Genomic DNA, 25,082 nt, shown 5'->3' with positions numbered 1-25,082 from the left:
GGTACCGCTCTGCTGTACATTAGGTGCCGTGTGGATCACTATTATGTATTATAGGAGTGTTCAATTTGTATACAGGTATTTTTTTATTATTTATTTTATCCAACAGCAATCACGGTCATTCTTCATTTTTCAATATAGTTTGTAAAATAACTATTATTTTTTTTTTTTTTTTTTTGTTGATTGTGTCGAATTAAGAGTTTTATACGTTGTTGCGCTAACTCATAATAAACTGCAGTTGTCACTTATTTTTCTCAACTACCACTGAACTAATGCGTTGTCTGTAAACTTTTTCTGCAATCAATATATTTTTAGCATCAGAGTAAGTATATATAGATAGATAGAAATCGGCATAGTCGTCTTAGAATAATCAAAGATTGTTAGTTATAGTAACGTCGAAGATCTAATGCATTATACTTTATAGTATAATATAGGTATAATGAAGCTATATCGTGTACTTTGAACAATATAATCTAATAAGCTAATAAATAATGGTATATAACTATATTAATATGTACAATTTGTATGCAGTAAAGTAGGCGTGCAGAGGGTATGATTTTGAACCTCAAAGGTATTTTCTCAGACCGTTTGGTATGTTATTTTCTTGTTAATCTTCTAGTATCTAGTGCGCTTATGTATGTCTGTAATGATTCGTTAAGTTTAAGTACATAATATGCTCCCTATCTTTTAAACTTATTGGGTAAATACATAAACGTTTAAAAAATAAGAATTTAAATTAATTTATAGTTAAATGAATAAGTGTAGGTACATGAACGTGTTTATGGTTAATCAATACAGTAGCTATAAATGGTATGTATACACTATATACCTATAATAATATATACGTATATTATTATATACACGTGCAGTGTAAACATAATACATACTACATTAGTACTATATGTGTTTAAAAAAAAATATTAAATAATTATGCATTTTTTATTTAACTATAGAGACCTTTTAGCAGAGTGTTTTATAGATTCTACGTATATATATATTCTGGTAAAATAAAAATATATTTTATGGTAGATAGATCACAAGAATTATAATTACTTTATATAATTTAAGTCACCTAATAATATTAAAAAAAAAATAGAACCTACTTACACAAAAGACAATTATATTACTATTAAACGCTTATTAATAAAAAAATTTCTATTAACTCTTATTTCAAACGTAGTTAGTATTGGTACATTTACTTTTTGAAAGACATAATAATATAAGAGTACAATTATAATACACATTTTGAAACGCTTTCTATTGAAACAATAAAATAAATGTGTTCATGTTGTTCAAGCGGGAAACATCGATTTAACATCAAATCTAGTACTTAAATAAAAACTGGCGTATGTGCTTTTTTTTTTTTATTTCAAAAGTTTTTGTTTCCATCTTCATTGCCAAGTCCTTAAAAAGTAAAAGTACTACAGTTGACAAAAAAATACCACTCGCGTTGTAATAATTATGATACTGAGATGTGTTACTACTGTAATGCTACAATAGCATAACGTTAGTTTTATCAATTATCATATTTTATATCTGCAGCGTATAGATTTTTTTTTTGTTAACTTTCATTCAAAGTATGAACATTAGAAACAGAGATAATCATAATTAACTGTAGCTATATTATGTATAATAACTTCCTTGATAGTATCACTTTATTAAACCAAACTAAAAATCCGTTATTCTCGCCAACATAACTGAGTTGGCAATAGTATTTACATTTTGGTAATATTTTGGCTTATTGTATTATAATAGCAAAAGCTTGCGCGTGTGGTGTTTGCTATTGTACCTGTAGAGTAGTTTTTTTTTTTTTTTAATATGAAGATAATAATATTTAATTTAGTATTTACCAACTGATTCTGTTCAGTGTTGACATTTATGTTTGTAAATATACCAAATACATACAGGATATAGTTTTAAAATGTTACGTGATTATAACAATTATTTTATTTCGTGTCACCAATGGTAACGCTATACAAATAAAAAAATTGAGCCAAAACATCCATGTGTGAGTTCTTCTTAAAAATGCGTGTTTTGAAAACTTTACTTCGAGGTTTACATCCTTGAGTATAGATATATATATGATTATCTACAAAATATCAGAATTATGAGTTATAACGAAGTTTTCAGGGATTATTTTTAGAAACATAAGAAATATTTAAATAAGTACGCTTAGTTTGAATTAAATTTGATCGAGGATCGAGGTACAATAAAACCGAGATATACTCACATAATTCCGTGTTTATATTATACATATATATTTTTTTTTGGCGAAGTCGGTTTATACAGATAATTTATTTGTATAAATCATTTAGACACATAGATTAAGTATCATAATAATTTTAGTTAATTATAATTTAATATTAAGATCAAAATAAATACTTACACGGTGTACCTACATGCTTTTTTAATTCACAACAATCATTAATAAAAGAATCAATTTTATTAGGTTTACATAATATGTGTTAAAGTTATAATACAATTAGTTAACTATAATAGAAAAATGTTGTTGTAATTTTTGTGTAGTTGCAACGATAATTAATATAGATTAAGATTTCATTAATTTATATTTTATTATATTAGATACTTTTAAGTTAATAATAATTAATAACTAACAATTATAGACAATCAATTCATTAATCGCGTAATTTCTACAAGAAATATAAACTCAATTGAAAAATGTATGCTGTAGTATTTAAAAAATATTATAACTGCATATCTATTTACAACTGGTACCTACCTATGATTGATTATTATCAGTTTACCACTATCCACGAATAGGCACTTCTCCACAATTGTATCTATTTAGAATCTAAAATTTTTTTTGTTTACATAAAATTAATTTACATATTTTAAACATATTTTATACATACTGTTTAGTCGGTTATTTCTTATACTTTATACGAACGTAATTATATGTAAACAATTTATTTTCATTTCGTGGCTAAGGCAGTAAAAACAAACATAAATTAAAATCATGCTCTTCATCCTTTATAGGAGAAATTATATTGTATGTGTACCTAACCTAAATCTAGTGGCAAAGTCGTAAATATATTTTTAAGAATATGCTTAATTATTAACTGTTTGTTGCACGACTTGGAGGCTCTGTCCATCATTCCCGACCAATTAAAAATAAATAACAATATTTAAAGAGCTTATTATTTAATTAAAAGGTTTAAAATTTATTATATAATAATAATTATTTTTTTTGTGTATACATATTATTTAAAAACTATAGCGCATAACGATTAATATACTTATAATATTTTACAGTTTTTGTCAATTTCAATACAATTCAATATTGAGCCACTACGATTTTTTCTCGTGCAAGATCTATTCTACTGATATTTGATTATTTACCGACTTGCGGCTTTTCATGTACGATTTATTGTTTTATTCATCAAGTGGGTGGTCCCTTTATATATTTTATGTTCTTTAACATATACTACATATTTATTACACTTACTTAAGTTAATACTAAAATTATTTATTCGTAATAATAAATTAATAATTTATAGACTTCAATATTTAAGGACTCGTAATTTACATCTATTTGTTGAATAAGGAGATTCTATATTTAAAAATTTATATTTTTGAATCGATTATCAATGATAGGTTCTCAAATCAGACATTTGAACTAAAATGTAGGAATGTAGAATAATATTGTTCCATTTATGCGTATTTTATAAGCATAACGTATTTTCAGCAAATATACAGCTATGCTGTAGCCAAGTATTGACTTTTATTTTATTCCTATATATAATTTTATAAATTTGGGAAGTGAATATATGCCGTATATATATCCCATTACTTCCGTATAATCTTCACAAAACTTCTACCTACGTGGTATTATTTCACGTGTTTTTTTTTAAAAAAACATTTCGTCATATGAGCATTGATTCTCATTTATATTACATAGGCACTGCACATTAGAGCGTGAAAAAGTCAATAAATTCGCTTCCGGAAACATTTGTGACAGTTTCATCATAAGTATATATCATTGTTTCACCAACTCGAAATCTGATCAACTGAAAATCCTGAAAATTTTTTGCAAACGTATACGTATTATGTAAACGGCAAGATTTTTTTTTTTAAATAATAATGTTATTGTTCCTATTGGGGCCTAATTTTTTTGTAATTTTCAAAGCTTACAAGTGGACGCGTGTTGAGACGATTTTTGAGAGATATGGTCTGTGAGTTATTTTTAGGGGTGGGTTATTCAAGGGAAATTACATTTATCAATCAGATATTAAGGGCTTGTAAATTGAATAGTATCCGAGAAGCCAGTGGTTGAAATACTGAAATATTTGTATAACAATTTCATATTCTTTCATATACTGAATAATCTAAATATTTTTACACATACAATCGAATTTGGTTAATTTAAAATGTTTTATGTATGCATTTTCTTGGATTTAATATACACATTGTACACCCATAAGTCGTCGATACTATGGATTACTTCACCGTGAAAAACATAAAAATTATAGCTTCGTATATATAGGTACTTATGTAAACAATACAGTATTTATCGACACGTTTGGTTGTAAAATATTACGCATTTTGTTTTATAACTAAGTTCCTAAGCCCACCTGTCGTTGCAGTTCACCACACACACCGCATAAAAGCTCTAGAAGGAACTATATATAGACACTTCTTCGAAAAGGTTTGGAGGATACCCACGACTTGATTCTAGGAAAAGTAAACGCTTTAGTTCACACACATTTTCCATACATAATATCAAGTTATAACACGATATTGTAATCATGCACATTACACACATAATATTATATGTATATGTGCAATAATATTACTCATATTATTATTGTTTCAGGAATTACAGCTGAAATATGGTAAATCAGCACTCTCGTAGTAAACATAATACCGTGTATTGTGACCGGGGTTTGATTCTTGTGAGTTGTAACAATCGGTTATCCGTATTAGATGTGGAAAAACATGACGTAGCTAAGTATCTACAAAAGATATTTTCGATAGTAGCATACTGCCATGATTTGAAAATGCATCATACGAGGTTTTTATTCGCACACGCGGAAATTACTTCTTCATATTATGCTATTGTAGTGTTGAACATAATCAATGCTAATCTGCAGTTCAATCAATCAACTCTCGTGAATAGTTGTTGTCAAATTTGAATTTAGGTCCCAAGCTAGTAATAATGGTCACCCCTCTCATATTTGTCTTGTTTATAGATGCTATAAAAAAATGCTTTTCGGTGTTGCCATTTCATAGTTTTTGTTGATGACTTAAGACTTTACTCGTAAATTTACTTCGTGACATATTGCCGCTGTCTTCAAAATGAGCTTAGAAAGTTAGTTGTTATTGGCTAAACTAATTGAGTTGTTATTAAACGCGATCAAATGTCAGTCAATGTAACTTACTAAACGTCAAACTCCTTTCAATTTTTCCTATACTATAAATGGATCATCTCTAGCGAGAATATCATTTTATAAATGGTTAGTGTATTATTTTCATAACGAATGTAGATTTTTATCCCTATATTTAGCATATTTGATGTAATGCTTTGATAGCATTATGCTTCATCGAATAAATTTGCTCGGATTTAAAATTTTCGCTTTCTTCAAAATCCCTTTATTGTTAGCTTGTCAGATCGATTGTCGAATTTGAATTGGTTATCTGGGACTCATTCGCTTTTCATTGCGTTTCATCAAAAGTTTTTCCGTTAAACTTATCAATGGGTCTATATTATTATATAACGTAACAATGCTAAAATGATTGTAAGGCAGAGCGAAATATTATATTTCAACCACTAACTGACAATTTCCGCAACGACAACATATTGCTATTGTTTTTATGTCCAAATAACTTTTAATTCTAAAAAGAAAGATTTTTATATAATATACTGTCAAGGAATGAAAATTGGTTTTCAAAATCTTGAAATACTATGCTAATTGGTCCACTTTTTAAATTAGTTGGCTTGAGATTTTCATGTTGGAAATGGACAGAATTTGTTGTTTTTATATACTGCATAAAACTATGTGTATTTAAAAAAAAAAATTAATATAATGCCACTACGTTGGTATTGACTTATTAGTTAACAAGTAATAAGTACCTAATTACTGCTACTATATAAAGCAATATAAAATAATATGATTATAATCATTACTTTTCAATATTAGTTCTAGGTTAAAAATAATTTAGCAAAGTATATGAGTTGGTATTACTAATAATAATATAAAATTTACAATAAGATATCCTTAGAAATATAAACTGATGGTTTGTTAATCATGGGAAGTTTGTGGAAGTAAATTCAAAATACGAGTAGTTTGTACTTACAGAGGTTAAAAGTAAACAAGTATTTTTTAAAACATTTTTTTGTTTAATAGTATTATTAAAATAATGGGTTTATTCAATATTTACTCTACAGTATATCGAGCTCCCAAAATTTCCTACGCATATTTTTTTTTTTTTTTTTGGCAAGCGCTTGAAGATGATTATTATAAATATTTGTGCATATGCGTTGCCTGAACTACAATCAATACAATTAATTGTGCATTTAATATTATGATAATACATCAGTAATATGCAGTCTATTCATGTATATTTGTAGTATATACACTCAAATAGTCAAATACCAGATTTCTAAAGGATAATTTGACTATATTATATTATAAGTGGACGGATAACGTTATAACCTGTAATCAGTATAGGTATGGTTTTTTAATATTGCGTCCCGTTATGATAGATCGTCTGAAGTTTTGATGAAATTTATCATCAAATGACTTACATTTTTTAATTATAATTTAAAAAGTATTAATTTTAGAAATTCTAAATTTTCTATTGTTGATCAAATTATCATTTTCTATAATACTCAATAAAATTTTAAAATATTTCAGCTAAATTATGTAAACAGTTAATAACTAATATTCAATGTTATTTTGGTTGTTGCACTAGCTGATCTGTGTCTTTCCCTGTACCATTGTCTTTTCATTAACTTGAACAAAACAAAGTTGGAAAACACATTTTCAATTTACAGATTTGATAAGTTCACAGACTTACCTGAATATAGCAACAGTACTTTGAATCAGGAAATCAAACTGTATTTCCGTTCAATTGAAAACAATGTTCCAAAAAGATCCTTGTGATTAAACGGCCAATATTATTTTATAATTATTCTTTAAATAATTTAAGTATAGAACCTATCATCATTGTGTATTTCATTGTATTTATTTCATGTGTAATTTCAACCAATATACTGGAGCTTTACTTATTTGTTAACACTGTAGTACTACGTGATCAATGTCCATTTTAATGTACAATAGTTATAATTATTGACATGTTTTGTTTTTTTTGTATTTATTTATTATATTATTCTCATTAATTCAAGGTTAAATGAGTCTCATTTGGACTTTAGTAATTTAATGAGAATAATAAAAACGTTTACTCATTTAGCTGTTAATTGTAGTCATTGATTGTGGTTTTTAGGGCTCTAACAACACAAAAGTAAAAATTGACTCAAAAACTAATGCTGTAGTTATAATAATTTTTTCATTGTGTTGGACATTGGGCTTCAAATGGAATATAGTAAATATAAATATCAAAATATATAATGATATAATATGATAATATTTTATATTATATTATATAAATATGGTTTATTAGTGTAGCATTGTAGTAATATTATAATCATAATTTAGTATAATAATAATAATATAACTTATAGTAAGATTTCAGATTAGTAGTATAATTATACTATAATTATTAATTAATTTTATTAAATTTATATTTTAATCTTCTTGATAAAGACTAAATTCTGTACATTGTTCATTGTTCAATGTACTAAGTGGTTTGTCTCCTAGACAAAATATGTATATTTATTTTGTCATGTTACTAACTTCTATATGTAGAATAAACTTACTCTGTCATGACTCATAATATAACAATTAGTGTTTACTAGTAAACATAAATAAATAGATGCAACATAATTAACTGATCATTAGATATCACTAAACACTATGCATTTTTAATAGATTGGGAAGAATTCTAGGGAATATGATGATCAGACTTCACCACAATTATACACCAATAAGATATTAAAATATTTTTGAGTCCATTCCATCTTAGTCCATACACCATAGTTGCGACCATATTATTTGTATTTTATCGTATGATAGTGCACGATCACGTTTAAATACAAAATACTATAAAGATGTTTGGTCAATCGCTTCGTTTCGCTGCAGAAATCGGAAAACAATTTAACAACACTTTACCCCAGGTAAAATAAATTAATTTGTATTAATTCTTATATATATATATACGAGTACATCATAAATTTATTAACTGATAATGTTCCAAAAGTACTCGATATTTTCTTAATTCAATTTTACTTAATAATATTAATAAATCACCTACTATTATACATAAATTATTGACGTTGGAAATTATATATAAGATTTTTTTACTTATTTTTTACATATAGTCTATTTATAAAATAAACACATTTATTTATACAACTTAACTCTCTTATGAAATTTGATTGTTATTGAAATATTTATAGTTTTATATAAGTCAATAAAGTGCATTTTCATATTAAACTATTGGGAATATAATTTAATTAAGCACACGAGTTTTACTGGTTTAGACTTTAGTAGGAACTATTTTTTACTATTGTAAAAATAAAAATAAAACACAGTCAGTTTAAGACGATTATAAAAATAAAAAAAGTTAACTGATCGAAGTAAGAATATTATTAGTTTATTTTATTTTTTATTTTATTTCATAGTTTCCAAGTTTAGATATTACCTAACGAAAGTAATTTCCAAAATCAAAGTTAAATTTGTACTTACCTAGTAACTACCTACATGTTTTATTCTAACATTCACTATAAATATTAGTATTATATCATCAACGTTGCAATATCTATAACTCTGATAAGTGATAAGTTCTGGATAATTCTGAATGGAGACGATGTAACTTTATAGTTACAATAATACAATTTTAAGAAACGTCGTGATTTTTAATCGTTCTTCATGATTATTTTATTAAGTACTGAGAAATTTCTAATTTTGATTCCCTTAAAGTACAAACTATATATAAAATGTTTTACAAGAAACTTCCCTTGAAGTTTATGATCGGAGCATCTTTTCTATTAGAAAAAGTTCCTTCAGACACAAACTAAAAACAATACATATACACTACTTATAGTAAAATCTATGTAGTCATTGCTCCGCTTTAAATCTAATAGTATGTACTCAATGATGGAAAATACAAACAAAATTTATTAGATACTTATTCATTAAAAAATGGTTTTTTTTTAACTTTGACTTAAAATACTATTACTCTTGGATATTATTGAACTATCAATAAATTAGGTTTTAATAATTATATTAATTATGCTTAGATAAACAGAACTTCTTCAAGGACTACATTAAAACTCATCTGTCGGCCATTGCATATAACATGCAGTGTACAAGCTTCAGAAATTTCTTCTATTTTGGAACAAAGAATTTTGGGAGCTCCACCTAAAGTATGTAATGTCTAGACTTATATGTATAAAAGGCTAAAAAATCCATTAAAGTAAGTATAATGTGTACTGCACCTCATTATTGAACAGATTACTGTAATTAATATGTGCTAAATTTTAATTTAATGGAAAATCATTGTATTCGATAAAAAACAATTCCGGAAAAAATATGGTCTAACAACTCAGATTACCATAGGGTTTAATAATAATACTTTACAAATGTTAATAAATTTTCATAAGTTTATTTTTAAGCTTATCGAAGATTACATAGATTTTAAAATAATGTGTGTTTTTGTAGTATGTAATTTAATACTTTTCCTAGTAGAAAAAGTGATTTAATGATCAATTTCGATTTAAATTTCTGGTAGAAAACTAGATCTAAATTTCGTTTTTAGGTGGTCAAAATTAAAAATTCGCTGTAATTAATAAAAACTACAAGGAAATACAAAAAAAGTATAAATTTTTGTTCACATTTAAATATTATTATTCAATTAATAAACTATCTGGTAACCTCGGTTACCAATAAACTGAAACATCTTTGCTCGACCATTTTTTATCAAATACAATGATTTATAATTGAATTCAAATTTAACACATCCATTACTAGATACATTCTACACTTGGACAGCTAAGTAGTTACCAACATAACGGCTCTATATTTTATGTTTTTCCTAATTATTTAAAAGTATCTACCAAGAATTTTTATTTTCAACCTCTTAAATTCCCAACTAAATCTAATTTTACATCCTTTAATTTTGATGATAAGACAATTTTTTTAACTAGAAAAGTTAGAAAAGTGTTTTAATACAAAAAAAAAAAAAAAAAAAATGAAAATACACAAGAAAAAACAGATTATTATGAAATCTTTAATATATTTTCGATTCGTTTAAAGTTTAATGAAAATATATAAATATTTTAATATTATGTTTAATATAGGCCGATTTAGAAGAAACTGGCCGCGTTATTACTATTGGTGATGGAATTGCTCGTGTTTATGGATTAAAAAATGTTCAAGCAGAAGAAATGGTAGAATTTTCCTCTGGATTAAAGGTTTGAATTGATTTTATTAAAAATTAAAATGTTTAAAATTTATAGTCTTGTATATTTTAGAATAAACATATTATTATAATGTGAGCATCAATTTACTTGTATTTTTTATATAAGATAATATAATTTTTTTTTTTTTTTTGATTATTTGGGTATGGCTCTTAACTTGGAACCTGACAATATAGGAGTTGTAGTATTCGGCAATGACACACTAATCAAAGAAGGAGATATTGTGAAACGTACTGGTGCTATCGTGGATGTACCAGTCGGTGACGATCTGCTTGGACGTGTGGTTGATGCCTTAGGAAATACTATTGATGGTAAAGGACCATTGACATCTAAGCTTAGATACCGCGTGGGTAGAAAGGCTCCTGGTATCATACCCCGCATGGCTGTACGAGAACCTATGCAGACTGGCATTAAGGCTGTTGACTCACTCGTGCCCATTGGACGTGGTCAGCGAGAATTGATCATTGGTGATAGGCAGACTGGGTTAGTAGTTGTATGGTTGTATAACTGTTTATTAAGTAAAAATTATAAAAATTACAATATTTATTATTTAGAAAAACTGCTTTGGCTATTGATACCATAATCAACCAAAAGAGGTTTAATGATGCTCAAGACGAAAAGAAGAAACTATACTGTATCTATGTTGCTATTGGACAAAAGAGATCAACTGTTGCCCAAATCGTAAAAAGGCTTACAGACACCGGTTAGCACAAATGTTTATAAAAAATTATTAATCGAGTTTTGATTTTGACTTATATATTGTGAATCTTAAAAAATTTTTTTTTTAGGCGCAATGAAATATACCATCGTTGTAGCAGCTACAGCTTCCGATGCTGCTCCTTTGCAATACCTCGCCCCGTATACTGGATGTGCCATGGGTGAATTTTATAGAGATAGTGATAGGCACGCTCTTATCGTATTTGATGATTTATCTAAACAAGCTGTTGCTTACCGTCAAGTATATAAACATTTTGAATAAATTTGTTTTAATTATTATATTTTCAAATAATTTTTTTTAGATGTCTCTGTTATTGAGGCGTCCACCCGGTCGTGAGGCCTACCCTGGTGATGTGTTCTACCTTCATTCCCGTCTTTTGGAGCGAGCAGCTAAGATGAGCGATGCTATGGGTGGTGGATCTTTGACCGCTTTACCTATAGTCGAAACTCAAGCTGGTGACGTATCTGCATACATTCCAACTAATGTCATTTCTATCACTGATGGGCAGATTTTCTTGGAAACTGAATTATTTTACAAAGGAATTCGTCCAGCTATTAACGTAGGTTTATCTGTGTCTCGAGTCGGTTCTGCTGCCCAAACGAAGGCCATGAAGCAAGTAAGTAAAGATAAGATTTTGATCCGTAATTTTTATATGAAATAAATTCAATAATAATTTGTAGGTAGCTGGTTCCATGAAATTGGAATTAGCCCAGTACCGCGAGATAGCAGCATTTGCTCAATTTGGTTCTGATTTGGATGCATCCACTCAAAAACTTTTGAACCGCGGTGTTCGCCTGACTGAACTGTTAAAACAAGAACAATACGGTAAGAAAGAAAATTTTTTAGAACCTTAAATCAAAGTGTTATTTGATATTATTATTAATACTTTTCATATGAAAAATTACTGCGTGTAAATTAATAATTGTATATATCGATTCTTTGACACTTATTAAGTATAAGACTATTGAAATTTGTATCTTAGTACCAATGGCCCTAGAAGAACAAGTTGCTGTTATCTACTGTGGTGTACGAGGATTCCTTGATAAAATAGCCCCATCCAAAATAACTACTTTTGAAAAAGAATTCTTACAACACATAAAGTACTTATTTTAAATACTGTGTAGTAACTATTAATTAACAATACATTAAGTACATAATATATAATAACTTTATTTATATATTTTTAGAACCTCCGAGAAATCATTATTGGAAACAATCGCAAAAGAAGGGAAAATCACAAATGAAACAGATGAAAAATTAAAATCTGTTGTTGTCAATTTCTTAGCTTCATTTTAAAATGTTCGAATAGAATAAACTGAAATTAATGTATAGTTATTTTTTATTCTAATGATTACAATTAAAGTGTAAGTAAAATTAATTTGAAAAAAATTAAAAAATTTATTGAGTGATGAAGTTTGAATACCTATCTAAAAATTAAAATATTAATTTATCGAAATATTTAGTCATATGTCTGTTTAAGATGTCCTTGTATAAAAACCTACATAATGAAATGTTAAGAGTAATCAATTCGATATTACATAAAATATTTTCTATAGTTTTTTTTAACTATTAATTATTTTTTAAAATCGCGCTATTATTATATTTAAGCATATTATTTATAATACAAGTAAAACAGTGTGGACGAGTTACTTATGAGATATAGGGAAATAATAAATTGTACTGTACTATGAGTATATGACTATAGATTAAAATTTCAAAATATAACTTTTAAAATAATTAATAATGTAAAATAATATGTAGCATTACATATTATAATATATGTTTGACTCTAGGTGGGGTACTTTTGTTTCGTGTTTTGTGTTAAGTACATATTTTATGGGAGAAAATATGTTTGGATTGAAGTTTCAACTTAGAAAGAAGTGTCTAATAGAAAATTGAATAAATTAGAATTAGATAGTTGAAGTATAAGAATAGTAGTTAGAACTTTTTAGTAAAATTTTTAAATCCTTTTCTAAGAAAAAACAACAACAAGAAACCACGGTTACAAAACAATTTTTTAATAATAACATTAGATTTTTTTTTTAAATTTCCCGTTTTTTCTTATTTATTTTCACTGATTATTTTAAATTACCTTCAAAACAAAAATTGAAGCATCTTGTCAACTACTTATTATATATGTAGACACAAAAAAACACACACACGTTGTTGTAAAATCAATAAATTCATCTCTCCGTTTCTACTTATAAAATGGGAACTGTAATGCAGAACAGCATTTTTACAAAAAGTACCTATTTTGTTTTTTTGTTTTGTTTTGTTTTAATTAATACAAGTAGTTACAGTTGTATGGATTTGAAATGTTTACTAAATTTTCATATTTTGTGTGTAATGCATTTGCTGTTTTTTAGTTAACAAACTTCTATTTTAATAAGGTTCTTCGTAAGTTATTCAAACCCAAATTAAAAATAACGAAAATAACGAAAATACAATATAAAAGTTAAAATTTTTACAAAATTCATCAATATCATTAAAATTATTTTGTTATTTAAATTGTATAAAATAATTAATTTTAGAGAGTAAGGTTTGAAAATTAAATAAAATATTTTTCATACATTTTTTATTACTAAAAAATAAATTAAAAGTATAGTATAAAACTACAGGTATTTTTTTAAGTGATTGAAATTCAAATTTTTGTGATAAACAAACATTTCAAATTAACAATGATTATATTTATTATATATCATATTAATACGTTATGAAGGAATTGTAAAATTGGATCTTATCAGATTGAATTATAAACTATTTTGTGTATATAAAAATTTAAGGTTTATATTAACACGAAAAATTGACTACGGTTACACACGTCGCCGTTGTCAATATTCTATATATACAAGTTCAAGCAATAAGTTATATTTACAATTCAAGTATTGAATAATATTTAAATATTAAATAGGTATGTACTAAAAATCTAACTGAATTCAAAAAAAATTGAAGTAAAGAAAATTAATGTAGTGTACATTTACAACATTCAGTTTTTAGTGTTTGCAGGGAATCTTTTTCATTTAGTAAAAAAAAAAAATAAAGTATTCTGAATTGTTGAAATTACATTCAAACCATTATATAATTTATTCAGAAATATATAAATATTTTGTGTCCATATTTTTGAAAATCATAGTCATCAGATTTTAACAATACAGTAAAACCTCGATTATTCGGGGTAATGGTGGCGAGGGGGTCACGCGGATAAATTAAAACTACTGTCAATCGAGACTTTTTATTTATTTTTTTAACAATGTTATATATTTGTGTGTGTGTTCATTGTCTTGTTATAACCTAACCTAACCAGAGCTCAAAACATGAAGTAATTATTATTTTTTTTTAACCCTATGTATAACAAAGTCTATTCATGGTTTAATTATTATTATCGTTTTCAGAATACGCTTGCAATAATGTACTGATTAAGCGCCTATTTCTTTACTTTTGATGCATACGGATTTTCAGAAGAGAGAGCACAGTTAATCGCGAATACGGATAATTGAGGTTCTACTGTAACAGTTATTACATATTTGTGCATACGGAATCTAATTAAAACAGTATAAGTAATTTTTATTGGAAACTAATTATACATACACTTTATTTTGAACCCTCCCTGGACTTATTCCATATATTTCCCTTTTTTAAGAGTTAATAATCTGTTACAATTAATTATTAATCACTCGAGGTATTGGGTTATTTGTATGGTTGTAATTATTAAAAAAAAAAATATTACATATACCTATCAAATACTGTATTATTATTATTATTATATGGTGCAATTTTAACGACAACTTTTGTGCTCCAATATGAGTTAATAAAAAGTAATAAAACTATAGTGTCTACTTTGAATGTTATAAGCTTTTAGACGTTAGTCTACCCACAGGGTCAAAAGTTTTGGCAGTATAACCGAGTGTGGGACTATCTGTATAATAGCGCTGTATAAAGGTTTAGTAATAATTCATTAAAAATCATAGTCCCACGTTTGTTCGCTGTGCATAATATTATGAAGTATTTTTAGCAAAATTAAAAGTATATTGATTTGTTTATAACCACAAGAATTAGGCAAAAAATATCTAAAACATATAAATTAAAATAAAATATCAATAAATGTTAATATCATACGTAACCGGAAATAAATATGATATGTTAAAAATTGAGTAAATATTGGAGCACTTTGACTTCCAGCCAAGTGATCTAAATGCCGACAGATGTTTTGTACAAATAACGAACAATAAATAATCTCTCGTAGTATATTCGTATAATATGGTACTTAATTATTATATTTTAGTGTAATTTATTCAAAATATTTAATTAAAATAGCACTAAAAAAACGCTGCAACAGCTAGTTCAATGCACTGTATACGATTTTGATCTATATTACTTCTATGTATTCTGTATTATTATTTTTATTATTATTTGTTTTTAATTTAAAAACACTTATTCTTTACTAAAGAAATTCTATTTTCGATTTATTATTATATTGTTTTATTATTAACCATCGCTATTATTTCATATTGAGGATTTATATTAATTGTTTGGACGTGAAAGAATATTTACAAAGAGGTTTATTTATTTTAAATTTGTAAATCTCGGATTGTTAATTTTCAAAAGGGGCCAAATGGCTGCAATATTGTATTTTATTATGTAAATCAATTTCGTTATGCACTACTATTATGTAGTATTAATTGTATAGATAATCGAATCAGAACAGAAGACGGCTTTTCTTTTAAATTTGACGATATTTGAGTATCGTAAATTATAAGTTATTTTTATTTAATTTTTTTTTAATATCAGGCCTTTTATATACATTAAAATTAATTATATTGGTTCATAACTAGTTTATCGATAAACAAGCAATCATATACGTACCGCATAGCTACCGTACAAGCATTATTGAATCGATACACAACCATACAGTATTGTACTGCAGAGCTTAGAGGTAAGCACTCCAGTGTACATGTTTTTGAAAATTCCTTGGTTACTTCTACTTGTATATGTTTACGTTGGTGAAAAATCAAAAATATAATCACGGGTCGCAGTGATAATGGCCACTAATAATTATTTACTGTGCTCCGCTTTTCGTTCACGCGCATAATTGACCGGGCTGTAAAAAGAAAAAAAAAATTCAAAACGCTGTCAGAAATAAAATTAATAATACGACATACATATTTTAATTATTTCTGTTCCTCCAAAAATGTGGAAATCGCTGTTCTCAGCTGAAGTGTTCTTTGTAAAGGCGTTTTGAGTCTTGGGTAAATATTGACATTATTATATTGGCACATATTATATTTAAGCAAGACAGTTCGAGTGTAAGTGAGTTGAAAAACAAAATGATCGCACCAACCACTACGCCTCACTCCAAATTTAAAAACTAATTAGCTGATGCAGAAAATAGATAATAAAATGTTTTTTTTAAAAAATCTAAGCTTTAAATACGACTAAAAATAAAATAGTTGGCGAGCATAATAAATTATAATAACGTTGTCGTGGCGAAACAGTTATTTATTCTATATAGGTAGGTTAAGTAAAAGGTAGAAATAAGGAAAAAAAGAGGAAGTGTAGAAAAATGCAATGAGGGATACACAGTAGATTAAAAGCTTGGAAATTATTAATATCAGTACATTTTTAGGCCATGTTTTCTGAGCTTTGTTTTTAGAGTGTTTTTTTTTTTTTTTTTAGTATATATTATAATACGCGTCCTATACTCATATTTTATATGATTTTCTTCAAGGGACCGGATGATTAAAATTTGCCATTTATTCGTGTTATTCGTTACGGCTAACGTAAACACTCGTAAATAAAAAAGTGACGATAAGAAAACAAGAAAGGTATCAAATATTATATTATTATATCTTACAGAGTTATGTAAATTTTTTACAGCCTTAATAAAAAGCGACATAAATTGCGCGTTATAGTATAGATTTATACTATAACGACTCTATATAGTTTGATATTATTGTTATTTTATCTGGCGAGTAAAAAATAGCCTATATGGATAATGGAATAAAAACACATTTATATGCGTAATACTAGATAACATTATTAAATACTATAACTGGTGAAAAATATATTATTATTATTAATTACTGTTAAATGAACATGCCATACATATAATTATTTTATGAACATTTTGATCCTGAAAATTTATGAAAAGAATAATATTTGATAAGTATACTTACATCATTTTTACGTAACATTCAAGATGATAAATAGTATTAAAAATTCCGGTCGATCAGGATGTATAATATGGTTAAATTAAAAAAAAATATATATATATATATTTCACAAACAAATTAAATATTATATCTATAAGTATTTCAAAAAATTAAATAATTACATTAAATATTAAATAATTGACCATAATAGTAGATAAGCACGTTAAAAAATAACTCGTAAGTGTTCATACACAAATTATGAGAAATCGCTTGAATTTTAGTAATCGCCGAGTACTCAAATGAAAGATAAATAAATGTATGTTACTCAGAATTCGGGTATTTGGATATTTCAACGAATTCAAACGGTTGAAAGTCAAATGATCGAAATGGAGTACAATTATTGACAATAATTAATAATGTAATAAATTATTAATTCTATAAAATTTTATTCCAGCGAGTTAAATCCACGTGATTGAGATGTAACTGGATGTAACCGTTGTTTTATCTTTTATGAATAATTTTACCAAAGGTTCTCCATTTAACTGTACTATTTCTATTGTAAACAAAATTTTTATCTACTCTATAGGAGCTATATAATGAAATGAACAGCTGTAAAAGTACTTTTTCGAAAGTCGGCAACAGTTACATTAGTTACAGTATTATCGAATCGCATTCTATTATCTTATAATGATAAACAATAAGGAGAGATGTACCTATAGTATTTGAAAGCGTTTTTGAGCTCGTGGTCTGCTCTTTATTGTGTTAGTTTCAGTAATCGATAAACGTATTTGTATAGTTTTATCCAATTGTGTGAATAATGATCTTATCACCAGTTTTTAAACAATCTCTGAGCGTGTAATTTTTTTTCGTATTCAGAATTTATTTCGATTATTGATTAGTGATTATCATCGAATATTTGCAAGGCTCGACTATTTACGCATGAGTGGAAATTTCCAATACTTATAAATAATGATTTTTATTTTCGTTTGTTAACTATGCAAACTCAAAGTACATATTGTTTTGTTTAATTTATGCAAGAAATTCCGTATAATTTAATAAAATACTGATTAAAATCAACGAAAAAATATTTCTGTTAAATAATATTGTAAAAAACTTATTAAACCTGATTAGTCTTGGAAAATTTTTATTTTTCTGAATATGTAAACAAAACTAAAATGTAATGAATAAATATTTTATTGCTTTTAAGAAATTAAATTCAACTTTAAAACTATGCTCCAAATTCAACAAACATTTCGAACACCGAAAAAATTTGGCTATGTAAATATTGTTGAAATCATTAATTAAAAAGTTATTGCCATAGCAACGTAAAAACCAAACGATATTGATATAGTAAAACGTGAGATATTTAAAAAAATTAAAATTAAAATTTCTGATACTTGGTTAATAACATTTTAGATAAATTAAATTTTATATTTTATAGATAAGTGTATTTGCTTGGAAAGCCAACATACATTTTTTAAACAGATATTTTGATCAGTATCTAAAATATCTTTAACCATAGAAATGTATGTATTTATAAGTACATAATATAATCAAGTTTACATTATTATTATGTTATAGTGAATTAAAAAGTTATTATAAAACGGATATTTTGTACTTAACTAAGTGAACCTACCACAATTCATTAAATACTTGTGGATGTTTGTAATTCACAATGATAAATAACGTAAAATAAAAATCCAAAGTTTTTAGTTACATTGATTTTGAATTTCAGATCACTTTTTATTTTGTCAGAAACTCGAATAATGGTTAAAGTTTATACTATACTATAGGTTGAAATTATAACGCAGTAGAATTTATGAAAGAATTTCTGTAAATTAGTTTTGACTGACTCATTATTGTACGATTTACGGTCGGCATCTATAAAAGAGTCTCTCCGTGCACCATGCATAGGTATAATAACTCGTATAAGACACAGTAATAGAGCGATTTTTTAGACGATATTTGACAAAACAACACATCATTTTAAATTTTTTCGTTATTGTTACTTTTTAAAAGTTTTTGGCTCGCTTTGTGCTAAACGTTGTGATCGCTCATTAGACTCGGTGCTTATATTTCGATTTGTACCACCATGTCACACATAAGCGCGTTTAACAAAGAAACATTAGTCACTTATATTTAATGTTACTAGAAGACGGTTGGTTCAATTTTTCTCGGATTTCAATTTCGTTTTAAAATCGTGGTTGTTAACGTGTACTTGATATGACACCGGAAATTCGTAAAGCCCTTTCAGCAGAGAAATGAACTCAGAAATCGTCAACGCGTCTGCATCACTATCACGGCCTACTCAAGGAGTACAAAGGGACGTAAAATATTTCGTCGTCTGCACACCACACGATTTACATATAATTATTCACTCGTATTACACTGACAGGATTAGAGACGTGCCTACGCGTATAATATTATACGTTTGAAATATCATATAATAATTTGATATTAATCGAAAATAATATATTTTGTATAGTCATTTGACTCGAGCGATTAAACATTTTACCGCACATTATTTTGTACGTGTTGATATATAATAACGACGATGTCGGAGCATTTCACTATGTCATTGTGTCGCATCTTCATGTAATAAATTATAGATGATATAGATGATGTAGATGATGAAATTGGAGAATAATAATAATGATATTTCAATGAAAAGTGTGAGTATCGTAAATATTTTGTGGGCAGGACCAGAGACGACCATATACGCGTAGGCGTGGATGAGTGACCATAAATATTTTTAATATTTCAAGATTCGTTTAGTATGGTGGTAGTACGCATAATATAGTACCTCTATTATATAACATTATGTAGTTGTCAAGTATAACATGGAATTTTTGAATTGAATTAGAATAAACTTTTAAGTTATTGACTTTTTAGTTAATAATCGGTATTAGTAATTCTTGACAATAAATATTAAATTGTATTTGAAATAATAAAATTGAGTGTGTGAGTAAGTAATGTTAATAAGAATTATTAATTTAAAACAATAAGTTATTTATTTAAAATGTACAGACTCATAATAAATGACATATCACTAATATTTTGTGTCTATCATCTAGGATTGCATATTGCAAAGCGAATAACCAAACAAGCCTCTGGCAATACAGAATTTTGTTAGACTGTTTTTTGTACTTTATTGATTTCAAGTGAAATACAATCTTTAAATAAAGTGACATACATAATTTTAAACCTATATGGTATGGCCAATGAAAAGTGAGCCACGATCGTTACATAAATATGGCCGTTTTTCATCAGAGTTATTCCAACTGTTTTATCGCATAAAATAAATTGTATGTCATAAATAAAAAATAAAAACGTGTTTTGAAAATTTCATGGATAGTTATATTGAATAACTATATCAACATACCTTGCTGATATTTAAAAAGTTTACAAGGTGTTATTAATAATAATATATTAATAAATATAAAACCACTGCAGAGAATGATAATAAAGGTAATAGGTGTATGCCAAGCTCATTTTTCGTTTTACAAACTATTATAATATTTAATATTTATAATTTTACTAACAATTTATAATATTCGTCCGATTTAATTTTTTTTTTTAAAAGGGTGGTCGAGTGGGTAACGTTCTGTTGTACAGTAGATATCGAGTGAACCTTGGACAAGCGTTGAATTTGAGTGCAATAATAGGTATAATTTTATACAAAAAAGCTATTCTGAACGGAGATGATTCGTCAATTAATATGATGACATATACATTACACAATCACAAGGATAACGTTTGCACCAATGGGCCAGTTAAAATTTTATTGGCGTGTATTATTAGATTTTTGTCTCGTAATCAGTTATTATTAGTTTTTTAATTATAGCTGTTTTCTATTTTATTTGAAGGCAATAAAAACACACTGGTGGTTTGTATCGATAAATTACTTTTAACCATTAGTTAGGATTTTGAGTAACATTTATTATATACGATAAATTCTTAATAACGGAGTATCTCGAGAATTTATCGTATAATAATTTGAAAAAAAACATTCGTAGGTTTTTAATAATGACTATTTTTGTTATTATTATATAGTGTTAATATTTAATTTTAATTGTACTGTCTAATATAAATTAGAAAATAAAAACAATAGTTTTAGAGTTTATTTATAATGTCAAACTATTAACAGTTTATTAATGTTCTACAATACGAAAAATTATAATAATCGTGTGTATTATAGTGTCTTTATGGCTGATATTCTAACATCTGGTACAGTAATGAATACTCACCAAAATTGGTGTCAGTTATCGAGAGCCTCCATTTGGAGATCAACCACATTATACTCGAATTCGAACTAAACCACCACCAACCAATGTTTTATGGAAGCATTGCACTTTGCATAAGCCTACACTTATCGTCAAAGACGCCAGTGATACAGCGAGGATGTCGAGAAAAACACGAAGCTTATGGAGACAGTTTGAAAAAAACAACGCGTGTTTTGGAAAAGAACCAAAAAACGCTTATCAGATATTTTCCGAGTGGTTTGTCGTTGCGGCTACGTCACCCGCCATTAACAATAAGGAGTTTTTCTTATGCGGCGTTGCTTTTATTATAACTATCGGATGATTCAATGGCTTTTTTTCTATGTTGTCTCATAAGTAATTATACATATCAATAAATCGATATTTACTCGATATTTATTATTTATATCGAAATCACTTGCAAATTTACAAGATTTTTTAAAAATTTAAATTTTAAATGTTTATAAAAAAAATGTGACTAATGATTTTTGATTTTTTTTTTTAATTACAACAAAAACATCTTATAACAAACCTTGTATTAAATTTTCAAGTTTTTTTATTGTTGACATTTCAAAAAAAAAAAAATATTTAGAAAAATCGAATATTTCAGTTGTCTATAAATAGCTAATATAGAATATTTTTAAAATTTAACCGCGTATAGATAAATTTAATGTAAATATTTGGTGAAAATTTCAAGTATTTATAATGATTCGATTTTGAGTTAGAAACTATATAAAAAAATCGATTTTTTTGAATCTAAGTGCTGCAACCATTTTACTTTTGAGCTCTATAATTCATCAAAAATATTCAATTTAACACCGGAAACCACCCCTGAAGTTTTAAATCGAAGCATTATTTCAACAAGTTATGGTGTAAATAGACACAAAAAAACATCATACACATCACTGTAAAATCAATACATTTATCACTCCGTTCGAAACCTAAAATACATTTGTAAGACGGCGTGTTGTATAGGCAATTTAGGTACATAACTACGTGCAATACTGTAATAAGTATATTAGTATATTTATTAAAAACATAATCTTATTCAATATTATCGTGTTTATTAATTCATTTTCTCAAACACAATGACATATTATATACCTATTGGAGTTTATTAAAAAGTCATTGGAAAAAAAAAAAAAAATAAATAAGATTACAACTCTGTGTACAGTGCAGCTTTTCTCAGAGCCTAAACTTTTCAGAAAGATATAAGGCTATAGGAATTTTTATACTAGTAAGTCATACGTGTTTTGTTGAAGTAACATATGTTCACAATTTTAAAAGCATTTTAATAAAGTATACGTACATTCAAGAAAAATAAATGCATTTTAATTCTAATCATCATGCGTTACGCGTAAGAATATAAGATGTGAATTATAAATTCTACGAATCAAATTCAAACATACAAAATAAAACCAATACAGGTTTTTTTTTGGTTGGGTAACCGATTAGATAAACAATATAAGTGAATTATTTTATATATATTATGGTTATGATTATCATAAATATAGAATACTAAGAGTTAATTTTAAAAAAAAAATAATATTGTTTAAAATTTCAGAAGAATAGTTAGAAAATTAAATTAAAGAATTTTCAATGCTCAATAAGACGTACATATGGTATCACTCAGTAAGTATCTTGTATTTATAATATAGATTAAAAGCTTAAGTAGTATTTGCAAAAAAAAAATGTATTTCTAGATTGGCATTTTAATGTATTTATCACATGTATAATATAATTAAAAATGTATTGTAAGTTTAAAAGTTAAAATAATTATTGTATAATATAACTGTTGAATTTTTTACATTAATTTCAATGAAAATTTACAAAATAAATAAAACATTATTGGAGAGACTGGAGATTGACGGGACATCTAACTTATAAATCATCTGTTATATTCATAGTTACGATTAAGTATAAAAATACATAAAAACTGTTCATTTAGAGTTGATATTGAAATATAGCGTGTTATATTATAGTTTATAATATGATTTATACTTCATAGAAAAGTAGAATAATTCAAGAACAAAAGAATATACTACTCACATCATAGATTTATATGTTGTTTGAATAATATATTTAAGTAGTTCATTGTTTTTTATTATATACTTAAATGCAAAATAAATATATACATGTTTAAACTATTAAGTAGTACCTTAATTGAATTAACGTCTTACACATAAAGGCGATTTAAATTAATCGAATTTCTCTTTCTCGGCATGAATTTATTAATCGTTAGGAATGTTAGCATTTAACATCCAGAACAACATTTGACATAATTTAAAACTATTTTTTCAATTGTAATAAAGTCTTAAGCTACCTATCCAGTTTTACTTTGTACACAACGTAGCCTTACTGACCGTATTTTGGATTTTGACATGATATCTGCTTGTGACTCGCAGGCGGTCAGAACTTTACTATAGTATTATATAAAATCAAACTTTATAAAGATATATGCTGAAGATAATTTAAAGTTTAAAATTACCTTTTTACTTAAACGATACAAAATTGCGCGTAGCTTTATCACTTTAAAATAATATAACTATTTAAATCGTGGTGTGTTTTTATGCTATGTATATCAGTACATGGATATAATTCAGAAAGTCAGAATATATAAGAACAAAGAACACTAAAAAATAAATCAAGAGTAGCATTTGAAAACTAGTGGTATTTCAAAACAATGTTTACGATGCTCTCGCCGATCAATGGAATAAAACGAAAAATGAATAACGTCGTCCACCGTACAGTCACACAGCTATTTTATGTTGTAAAAAATCTTTTGCGTTATAGTTGATACTTGATATGTTTTTGAAAACAGTTGTTGTAAAATATAACATCTATTGAAAAAAAAAAACGATTTTTAAAGCACTTGATATGATATTTTAACAAATTTAAAACATTTAAGGTGCAACTTAGAGTATAGATCTAACGACGTTGTATGATTACAGTATTATTTCATATTTTTCACAAAAATTAATAATCTCTACAATCATATGAAATCCTTTGAATTTCGTTCAGTTTTTATCATCTCAAATATAATATTGAATATCGTACGTTTTGTACTTGAATTATATAAGGGTTTATAGTTTTGTATGCAAGTATCTCGTTACAGCGAACAAGCTATTGGTTTTACACCGTTGACGTATATTTTTTTTTGTTTTATGGAAAACACTACGATCGCTAGCCGTAAAAATTTTAAGTAAGTTTGTTTCATAACTTATGGTAAACTGAACACGAATAGTTTTTTCAATATTTTAAAGCACTTTTGTTAAAATATTGATATGTAGCAAAAATCAAGAAATCTAAGGCCTTGGATTAATTATCATAACTATTATTATGAATTTATATTTTCACCAGAGTCAAAACCAATGTTTTTAAACGGTTAAAACTCTAGGTAA

The 25,082-nt window shown here is 26.4% G+C and overlaps 1 protein-coding gene and 3 long non-coding RNA genes across 7 annotated transcripts; 2 read left to right on the top strand and 2 right to left on the bottom strand.

The window, feature by feature from the left end:
* Positions 1–1,169: 1,169 nt before the first annotated feature.
* LOC126551220 (uncharacterized) lies at positions 1,170–2,878 on the bottom strand. Of its 2 annotated transcripts, XR_007605086.1 has the most exons (4): positions 2,738–2,878; positions 1,848–2,086; positions 1,611–1,786; positions 1,170–1,401 (listed from the first exon to the last, which is right to left on the bottom strand). It is a non-coding gene; the product is annotated as an uncharacterized LOC126551220 (long non-coding RNA). The 2 variants fall into 2 exon arrangements; XR_007605085.1 differs by lacking the exon at positions 1,170–1,401 and having other exon boundaries at positions 1,597–1,786.
* Positions 2,879–7,975: 5,097 nt separating this feature from the next.
* LOC114120591 (ATP synthase subunit alpha, mitochondrial-like) lies at positions 7,976–12,649 on the top strand. The gene is made up of 10 exons (XM_050204377.1): positions 7,976–8,251; positions 9,377–9,502; positions 10,436–10,548; positions 10,697–11,038; positions 11,110–11,258; positions 11,344–11,513; positions 11,575–11,889; positions 11,954–12,098; positions 12,256–12,373; positions 12,461–12,649. Exons 1-10 carry the CDS (start codon positions 8,186–8,188, stop codon positions 12,567–12,569), a joined length of 1,653 nt encoding a protein of 550 aa, XP_050060334.1. The 5' UTR covers positions 7,976–8,185; the 3' UTR covers positions 12,570–12,649.
* On the bottom strand, positions 11,981–18,749 carry LOC126551324 (uncharacterized). 3 transcript variants are annotated; one of them, XR_007605209.1, is made up of 4 exons: positions 18,136–18,749; positions 16,137–16,623; positions 12,160–12,266; positions 11,981–12,076 (listed from the first exon to the last, which is right to left on the bottom strand). It is a non-coding gene; the product is annotated as an uncharacterized LOC126551324 (long non-coding RNA). The 3 variants fall into 3 exon arrangements; XR_007605207.1 differs by lacking the exon at positions 12,160–12,266 and having other exon boundaries at positions 16,137–16,371; positions 16,433–16,623; positions 18,136–18,732; XR_007605208.1 differs by lacking the exon at positions 12,160–12,266 and having other exon boundaries at positions 18,136–18,742.
* Positions 16,433–22,093, top strand: LOC126551325 (uncharacterized). The gene is made up of 3 exons (XR_007605210.1): positions 16,433–16,519; positions 16,947–17,095; positions 21,621–22,093. It is a non-coding gene; the product is annotated as an uncharacterized LOC126551325 (long non-coding RNA).
* The last annotated feature ends 2,989 nt before the right edge of the window (positions 22,094–25,082 follow it).

This window comes from Aphis gossypii, chromosome 3, assembly GCF_020184175.1.
Source record: "Aphis gossypii isolate Hap1 chromosome 3, ASM2018417v2, whole genome shotgun sequence".
In the NCBI taxonomy this organism is placed as follows: domain Eukaryota; kingdom Metazoa; phylum Arthropoda; class Insecta; order Hemiptera; family Aphididae; genus Aphis; species Aphis gossypii.
The sequence above is the reverse complement of the archived record's forward strand: the minus strand, read 5'-3'. Positions and strand labels throughout refer to the sequence as shown.